This window comes from Mesoplodon bidens (genome assembly GCF_964165515.1).
Source record: "Mesoplodon bidens genome assembly, chromosome: 1".
Classification (NCBI taxonomy): domain Eukaryota; kingdom Metazoa; phylum Chordata; class Mammalia; order Artiodactyla; family Ziphiidae; genus Mesoplodon; species Mesoplodon bidens.
The window spans coordinates 73,375,730-73,385,798 of NC_138176.1; the positions used below are offsets into that span (position 1 = coordinate 73,375,730).

At 38.3% G+C, this 10,069-nt stretch overlaps 1 protein-coding gene across 6 annotated transcripts in view; it reads left to right on the forward strand.

The window, feature by feature from the left end:
- Positions 1–3,555, forward strand: part of NPNT (nephronectin) — a 78,565-nt gene extending 75,010 nt beyond the window's left edge. For 5 of the 6 annotated variants that reach the window (XM_081223671.1, XM_081223670.1, XM_081223673.1 and 2 more), the window contains one exon: positions 456–2,043. In XM_081223671.1, the coding sequence (XP_081079797.1) occupies positions 456–566 (111 nt within the window). In that variant the 3' untranslated portion in view covers positions 567–2,043. Of the gene's footprint in view, positions 1–455 lie in introns of all 6 variants that reach the window. The other variant, XM_081223669.1, reaches the window with a different exon arrangement.
- The last annotated feature ends 6,514 nt before the right edge of the window (positions 3,556–10,069 follow it).

Here is a 10,069-nt window from a genome sequence, read left to right on the forward strand (position 1 = left end):
CTATTCCATTTTAGGCAACAAAACTATATTAAATTAACCCAGAGGAGAAACTAGAAAACATCTAAGATAAGCTGCATGATTATGATCTTTCAGATCTTTGGCTCCTAATTTCTACACCTTTATATTCCATCACACTCTTTACTTCTGACCTTGGTAATCTTTGACAAAATTGTCCATTTCATAATCATTCCTAAATGGAAGTAGTCCATTGTTTAGAATGACTTTTTAAAGAGTAACTGATTCTGGGCAATGGGGTCTGGCTAACGATTTACTGACGACTTAAGTTTCTACCAGAAGGCAAGCCTCAGAGACACTGGCAACTCTGTTCTAGTCTTTCCTTCTGTTAAGTAAGTTTACTATTTAGTTTTGGGGAAAGTTTGTCTTTATTTTGCTAAACGAGCAGGCATTGGAAAGGGGCAGAGGAGGCTTGACCAGTGTGTACGTTCTCTCCCTAGGTCATCTTCAAAGGTGAAAAAAGGCGTGGTCACACTGGGGAGATTGGATTGGATGATGTGAGCTTGAAAAAAGGCCACTGCTCTGAAGAACACGAGCAACTCCAGAACTAGCAATGAACCCCCGTGTTGCTCCCTCTTCTTTTTCCAATCTTCACCTCCTGTCCTCTCCTCCCTCTTATCAGGCCTAGGAGAAGAGTGGGTCAGGAGAAAGTCTGGTTGGTGACCCACATCTTGCTGGCCTGCTTTTGTGCAATCCCAGTGAACAGTGACACCTTCCTTGAAATACAGGGGGGCTTCTGTAGATGTGTCCAAAGCCATCTTTGGGTGTTACCTTTCATCCTATGTCTCGTAAGAAGGCCTTCAGTGTGTGTGACCTATACCATCCTTCATCCTGGTTACAAGGTGTTCCTTGTAGCAAATTAGAGGAGAAGTTTTCAAAAGAAATCTGTGCAAATGACCATTCTGTTATCTGTTCAGTGTTGTACCACGAGTAGTATTGACTTCCCCTAAGATGCGTTCTACAATGTGCTTGTGAAATTGGTTTCTCCTCTCCACTTGGTAGTTCTGGTCTGACCTGAACTCTGACTTTTACTGCCATTCACTTTATAAAAGAAGGGTATGTAGCATATCAAGATGCATTTATTCTTGTTATCTGTATTTTTCTTTTAAAGACAATTATGTAGAGTGGGCACGCAATCCCTCGTTAGTAGTACTGTGTTTTGTGTAAATGTGTTATTGGTATTAAGTAGTTATGTGTTCCTAATATTTACAGACTCTAGTTGCAAGGGAAAGGCAGCTTATGATCTCTTGAGTTAAAAAAAAATACATGGTGGAATGGCATCCAGTTCCATGTCCTTATATTGGCAGCAAGAGAAAATTGGAAGAGGTGTCTGTGGTTATAGGGAGATAAATTTTTAAACGGCCTTGAGTTTGATCACTACAAAGTAAGAGACAGGAAACTGTAGTTAACATGTAAAACCCTCACTGTTTCAGGTTACACTTTAAAACCAACAGCCTTTACCATAATAACGTGGTTCTTGTAATATGTAAGAAGCTTTATGAAAGTTCTGGTTGTTTCAGAGAAAAGCTTCTGTTTGTGGAAGCTGGGTGTGGGGAAGCATGGGGGCAGCTCCGTTGAAATAGATTTTCATACTGACTTTTCAATGAGTGTAAATTTAGGCAGGTCTAGATCACAACTTATGTGCTGTTGTGTCAGGAAGGGTTGGGAAGCGAGTCTCATGCTTTGAGGCATCAGACGTGTTGGAATGGGATTCACACACACACTAAATCAACAGGACAAGATTGGAATTCTAAGATCTATAAACCCCTAACTATATTTCCTCCCTGCAAAGTTTACCTTTAGATTTAAACAAAATACATAACTTTTAATAGGCAATTATTCCTGAGACTTTTCTTTATTTCCGATTAAGTAATCAAACTATTTTCTGCTGTTTTTGCCAGGAATCACAAAGATGATTAAAGGGTTGGAAAAAAAGATCTATGATGAAAAGTTAAAGGAACTGGGATTATTCAGCATGGAGAAGAGAAGACTGAGGGGCAAACCACTGCTGGTTTTCAAGTATATGAAAGGCTGGTACAGAGAGGATGGTGACCAGCTGTTCTCCATATGCACTGAGAATAGAACAAGAGAAAACAGGCTTAGACTGGAGTGTGAGGGAGCATTTCCTGGCAGGGACGGTTATTAAGTTAGAATCCTTTGTCTAAAAGAAAAAGTGTGAATTTTCTTTTTGAGTCTTTTAAAAAATTTGATAACTTTTTTTTATATTTAAGATGGTTAAAGACATTCTTACCTCAAGGTAGAGTAACATTACAGAATCTCCCCAAAGATGTTTTCATCCTATTACTATGTAATGTAAGTCTCCAGAACTAAGTAACTTGGGCCAGGGCTAAGGTCTAATTTAGGTACTTCCCTCTTGACCGCCTAATAGCAAGGAATCAAAAGGGGAAAAGCCACCAAATGCTGAGGTCATGAAAATGTCTATTCCTTTATGGCAAACCTAGCAGTATTTAAAAAACAAAAAAATTAAAATTTTGTTTGTTCCAAAAGAGTATGATGGGCAGATATTTTAGTATCTAAGTAATGTCCTAATGTTGTTGTATATATTTCTTTTCTTGGTAGAGGTATAACCCTTTCACTTGCTTAATGGATAATAGTTCAGAATTTTTAAAAGACCATAACAAAGAATACAGTTTAGAGAGATTTTTATCTGGTGCATTCTCTCTGCAACATGTGTGACAGCTTAATTTGGCTACTGAAAAAGAGAGTGCCATGCCCAGCACCACTGCCAGGACCTTTCCTTCTCCTAATGGTAAAAGTTTCTCTTATCAATGGGAATCTCCCAAGTCCCACAAAATGGTATTGTTTTGGGAACAGTAGGTACAATAGACAACAATAGGTCTTTCATCATTTAACTTGGTGGATGCAAGGCCAGAGGGGGATATAAATCAGTAAGCCTTTGAGTAGGGGCCAGAAAACATGGCTTTAGATCCATTTTTTAATGATTCATTTCCTTTTGGGTCATATAACTGCACAACTGGAGATGAAAGGGGAAAATAATAGAAAGTTTCACTTTTAGGTGCCAATAATGCATTGCACTACACTGATGGAAGAAGTTATCCAAAGTACTGTATAACATCTTGTTTATTATTTAATGTTTTCTAAAGTGAAAAATGTTAGTGGTTTTCCAAACAGCCAAGTAAAAATAATAATTCTTTATAAATAAAAACAATAATACCACTTGTCTCTTTCTTGTTTTTTTTTTAAACTGGAAGAATTATCGAGGTGATTTGATTTTTCACAAAAGCCATCTATAGTATTGCTTTAGTTATGTTTTCTCATATCTCATTTAGTTGTAAACATTTGCCTCAGATCCTTTTATATAAAGGCAGGATAAGTAAAGATATAAATATATATGAATTATAAATGAAGTCTTTTACTAGTGTTGATTTTGTTAATTTATGACATTTTACTCACATTCCAATAACCTTTCCTGATGGAGAAAAATAATTATAAGGAAACAAAATTAATGAAATCATTCAAGATCAAAAATTAGTCCTACAGAATTATAATAATATGCTTAATGGCGTCTTTCTTTCCAATACTCAGAGAACCCTTAGTGGCAAGGAAACTCAAGTTTTGGATAAATACATACTTTAAGCAAAAGGTAAAGAAAAACTGCAGCTTCCGTATCTCAGAGTTGTTTCCTTATCTCAGAGGTCCTTTCTAATCATCCCCGGGAGATCTGAGAAAGCTGAGGTTTTCCGAATATGTTAAGAAGTTAAACCTCTTCTGAAACTGAGGTGGGAGGAAGCAGATAAGTATGAGATCCCAGAGTCCAGTTCATCGATTTACTTGACAGATTTTACAGCACTTACTGTGTGCCTGGCTCTGGGCTACAACAGTAAGCAGACTCCCCTTTGTGGAGTTTCAATCTAGAGAGGAAGGTGGACATGTATCAAAGTTATATAGACAAATGCAAAATTGCTATTCTGAAAACTGGCATACTTTGAAGGCTCTGAAAGTGTGGTTGGTTCCAGGACGTTTGGCCCATTGTCTTTCAAACTCTAATGTGCATATGTATGGGAATCACCTGGAGATCTTGTTTAAATGCAGCTTATTATTCAGTGGATCTGTAGTGGGACTTGAGATTCTGCATTTCTAACCAGCTCCTGGGTGATGCCCATGCTGCTGGCGTTGGGGCCAAATTTGGATTACAGATCCTTAGTGATAATACACTGAAGAGCCTGGGGCCTTCATCTCTGTTAACATTCATTGCTGGAAGGCATAAAGGTCCCTGGTTGCAAGATTTACATTCACAAATATTCACTAAGTTCCAGTGAATTTTTTCCTTCAAAAAATGTTTGGGCTTAGACAAATAGAGAATATCAGTAAGTACACAAATATTATTTTAAAAGAACAGAAACTACGGTTATAATAGTACAGTCACTAAAATGAAAAACTGACCAAGGTATTCAACAGCAGATTTGAGCTGGTAGGAGAAAGAATCAGTCAAGTTGAAGATACGTCAGTTAAGATGATCTAATTTGAGGGAAGGATAAAGCTTCAGTAAGGATAAACAACTAGACTCGAGATCAACAAGGAAACAGAAGAGTTGAAAAATTCTATAAGCCAACCAGACCTAACATCTGTAGAACACGCCACTGAACACAAGAATATACATTTTTCTCAAGTGCACAGAGATGTTGACAGACATAAATTAGGCCATAAGACACTACCTCAAATTTAAAAGAATTGAAATTATATAAAATAAGTCCTTCCACCACAGTGGATGAAATTAGAAATCAGTAACAAAGGGAAATTTGAGAAATTTACAAATATGTGGAAATTAAATAACGTGCTTCTAACCAATGGCTGAAAGAAGAAATCACAGGGAAATTAAGAAATATTTTGAGGTTAATAAAAATGAAAACAAACATACCCAAACTTATGGGATAAGCTAAAGCTTTGTTTATAAATGCCTATATAAATTATATTTATAAATGCCTATAAATTTATAAATGCCTATATTTTAAAAATCTCAAATCAATAATCTAAACTTCAACCTTATAAAACAAAGAAAAAATTAAATCACAGTAAGCAGAAGGAAGGAAATAAAGATTAGAGCAAAAAAGAAAAATAACAAAAATATAGAAAATCAATGAAACTAAAAGTTGGTTCTTTGAAAAGATGAACAAAATTTATGAACATTTAGCTAGACCAAAAAAGAGAAAAAAATACTTAAATGAACAAAATCAGGAATAAAAGGGGACATCATCACTGACCTTACAGAAATACAAAGGATTTTAAGGGAACACTATGAACAACTTTATTGCAGTAAAATAAGATAACCTAGATGACATGGACAGAATCTTAGACACAAACTATTGAAACTGCATCAAGAAGAATAGAAACCTGAAGAGACCAATTGCAAGTAAATAGATGGAGCTAATAATCAAAAACTTTCCACAACAGAAAGCCAATTCCCAAAGAGCTTCAATGAAGCAATGAAGTAAACTGACTATTTAAGAATTAGTACCAAGTCTTCATCAACTCTTTAACTGTATGGAGGAGGATACACTTTCCAACTCATTCTATGAGACCAGCAAATAGAAGAGTTTGGAGATTACTGCCATCTTAATATTAAGTCTTTCATTTCATGAACATGGGATGCAGCAAAGGCAGTGCTCAGGGACTGCAGTAAACACCAGTAAATAGTGAAAAAGAAGATCTCAAATCAGTATCCTAAATTGATATTAAGGAACTAGAAAAAAGATGCAAATTAAGCCCAAAAATAGCAGGAGGAAGAAAATAATATATACATGAATGAAGGTAATGAAATGGAGAAAAGAAAAACAGAATCAACAAAAGGAAAATTTGGTTCTTTGAAAGGATCAACAAAGTTTTAAAACCATTAGCTAGACTAACAACCAAATAACCCCTAAATAATTAAAATCAGAAATGAAACTGGGGTTGTTACCACTAACCTTACAGAAATAAAAATAAGAGAATGCTATGAACAATTATCTGCCAACAATGAACAATTATATGCTGACAAATGAGATATTCCAGATGAAAAGGACAAATTTCTACAAATTAAAAAAAAGAACAAAAACTCAACATGACAAAATCTCAACAGGCCTATGACAAGTAAAGAGAATGAAGCAGTTATCAAAACCACCCAACAAAGAAAACTCCAGGACCACCCAGATGTCTTCACTGGTGAATTCTACCAAAATTTAAAGAAGAATTAACAACAATTCTTCTCAAACTCTATGAAGAAATAGAGGATGAGGGACACCTCCTAATTCATTCTATGAGGCCAGCATTACTGATACCAAAGCTAGATAAAGATATAACAAGAAAAGAAAATACAGTTGACCCTTAAACAACTCAGGTTTGAACTGTTGGGGTCTGATTATACATGGATTATTTTTCCAATAAATACATACTATAGTACTACATTATCTGAGGTTGGTTGAATCCATGGATACAGAACCACAGATACAGAGGGCCAACTATAAAGTCATACGCAGATTTTCAATTTCCCTGGGTGGTTTTAATGTGCCATTAATCCCTGCATTGTTCAAGGGTCAACTGTACAGATCAATGTCCTTTATGAATATAGGTGCAAATATCCTCAACAAAATACTAGCAAACTTACTCCAATAGGACATTAAAAAGATTATATATCATGACAGGATTTATGCCAGAAAGGCAAGGATTTATGCAAGGAAGGCAAAAGTGGTTCAAAATAAGAAAATCCATCATTCAACATTTTACTGGATGTTCTAGTTAATGCACTTAGACAAGAAGAAGAAATATATTGGAAAGTAAAAAGTAAAACTATCTCTATTTGCAGATGACATGATCCTACATATAGAAAATTCCAATGAATCCACAGAAAAGCTACTAGAGTTAGTAAACAAATTCAGCAAAGTTGCGAGCTACAAAATTAACACCAAAAACTCAGTTTTTCTTTGTACCAGCAATGAGCAATATGAAAAGGAAATTAAAACAATTTCATTTATGATAACATCCAAAAGGATAAAATAACTAAGAATACATTTAGCCAAAGAGATGAAAGACTTGTATACAGAAAACTAAAAACATTGCTGAAATAATGTGATGAAATAAAATTCATATTTTATGTCAAGACAAGAAAAGTTTAATCATAAAATTTTTCTTTGCCCATTTGGGCCTCCTCCCTTCCCTTTAGTATGTAGTGTGCATTTGCATTAACCAGACCTCCTTAGGAAATAGCCTTCCTTCTTAATCTTGTAAGGGGCCACAATGACCCATGATCCACTACTCGTTCTGTACATGTAGATCTGGATGTAAACTGTCAGTAATACATCATTTGACATATAACCCTTTGTCTCAAACACTTATATAATTGTGCTTTGACCTCTAACGGGCAGAACAGTCCTCCAAACTTTCTGAAAGACCATCTCCTGGGTTATAATCCTCAGGTTGGCCTGAATAAAATTTTCCATCTCATTCTTAGATCAACTGTTGATTAATTTTTTTGTCTACCAATGTAAGAAGACCTAAATATATTGAAAGAATTCTGTATTTATGGATTAAAAGACATAATATTATTAAGATCTTAATACTACCAAAAGTCATCTACATATTTAGAAAAATCCCTTTCAAAATTCCAATGATCTTTTTTGAGAAAATTGGAACACCAATGTTCAAACTGACATGGAATTTCAAGGAACCCCAAATAGGCAAAATAATCTTGAATAAAAAGGACAAAGTTGGAGGATTCACAGTTCCCATTTTCAAAACTTACTACAAAGCTACAGTAATCAAAGCAGTGTGGTAGTGGCATAAGGACAGACATACGGATGAATAGAATAAAATTAAGATTTCATAAATAAAACCATACTTATGGTCAGTTGTTTTTTGACCAGGGTTCCAAGACCATTCACTGGGGAAAGGGCACCCTCTTCAACAAATGATGCTGGGACAACTGGATATAACACTACATACAAAACTTAACTCAAAATCAATGACCTAAGTGTAAGAGCTAATACTATGAAACTTAGAGAAGAAAATATACAGGTAAATTTTCATGACCTTCAGATTTGGCACTGGATTCTTAGCTATGACACCAAAAGCATGAGTAATAAAAGAAGAAAAGGCAAAGAAGACAAAGGGAGCAGAGCCGAAGCTGACCAACAGTCAGCATAAACTATACATCAGAAATACACCTACACGTGGAACAACTCCTACAGAACACCTACTGAACGCTGGCAGAAGACCTCAGACCCCCCAAAAGGCAAGAAACTCCCCACGTACCTGGGTAGGGCAAAAGAAAAAAGAATAAACAGAGACAAAAGGATAGGGATGGGACCTGCACCAGTGGGAGGGAGCCGTGAAGGAGGAAAGGTTTCCACACACTAGGAAGCCCCTTCGCGGGCAGAGACTGCGGGTGGCGGAGAGTGGGAGCTTTGGAGCCGCGGAGGAGAGCACAGCAACAGGGGTGCGGAGGGCAAAGCGGAGAGATTTCCTCACAGGAGATCAGTGCCGACCAGCACTCACCAGCCCGAGAGACTTGTCTGCTCACCCGACGGGGTGGGCGGGGCTAGGAGCTGAGACTCGGGCTTCGGTAGGAGCGCAGGGAGAGGACTGGGGTTGGTGGCGTGAACACAGCCTGAAGGGGTTAGTGCACCACGTCTAGCCGGGAGGGAGTCCGGGAAAAAGTCTGGAGCTGCCAAAGAGGCAAGAGACTTTTTCTTCCCTCTTTGTTCCCTGGTGCGGGAGGAGAGTGGATTAAGAGCGCTGCTTAAAGGAGCTCCAGAGACGGGCGCAAGCCACGGCTAACAGCGAGGACCCCAGAGATGGGCATGACACACTAAGGCTGCTGCTGCTGCCACCAAGAAGCCTGTGTGCGAGCACAGGTCACTCTCCACACCTCCCTTCCGGGGAGCCTGTGCAGCCCGCCACTGCCAGGGTCCCAGGATCCAGAGACAACTTCCCCAGGAGAACGCATGGTGTGCCTCAGCCTGGTGCAACGTCACGCCGGCCTCTGCCACCGCAGGCTCACCATGCACTCCATGCCCCTCCCTACCCCTGGCCTGAGTGAGCCAGAGCCCCCGAAGCGGCTGCTCCTTTAACCCCATCCTGTCTGAGTGAAGAACAGATGCCCTCCTGCGACCTACACGCAGAGGCTGGTCCAAATCCAAAGCTGAACCCCGGGAGCTGTGCGAACAAAGAAGAGAAATGGAAATCTCTCCCAGCAGCCTCAGGAGCAGCGGATTAAATCTCCACAATCAACTTGATGTAGCCTGCATCTGTGGAATACATGAATAGACAATGAATCATACCAAATTGAGGAGGTGGACTTTGAGAGCAAGATTTATTATTTTTTCCCCATTTCCTCTTTTTGTGAGTGTGTATACATATGCTTCTGTGTGAGATTTTGTCTGTATAGCTTTGCTTTCACCATTTGTCCTAGGGTTCTATCCGTCCGTTTTTAGTTTTTTTTTTTTTTAATTTTTTTTCTTAATAATTATTTTTTTATTTTAAAAACTTTATTTTATTTTACCTTACTTTATTTTCTTTTATCCTCTTTCTTTCTTTCTTTCTTTCTTTCTTTCTACCTTTTCTCCCTTTAATTCTGAGCCATGTGGATGAAAGGCTCTTAGTGCTGCAGCCAGGAATCAGTTCTGTGCCTCCGAGGTGGGAGAGCCAACTTCAGGACACTGGTCCACAATGGACCTCCCAGCTGAACGTAATATCAAACGACAAAAATCTCCCAGAGATCTCCATCTCAACACCAACACCCAGCTTCACTCAACGACCAGCAAGCTACAGTGCTGGACACCCTATGCCAAACAACTAGCAAGACAGGAGCACAACGACACCCATTAGCAGAGAGGCTGCCTAAAATCATAATAAGTTCACAGACACCCCAAAACACACCACCAGACGTGGACCTGCCCACCACAAAGACAAGATCCAGCCTCATCCACCAGAACACAGGCACTAGTCCCCTCCACCAGGAAGCCTACACAACCCACTGAACGAACTTTAGCCACTGGGGACAGACACCAAAAACAATGGGAACTAGAAACCTGCAGCCTGC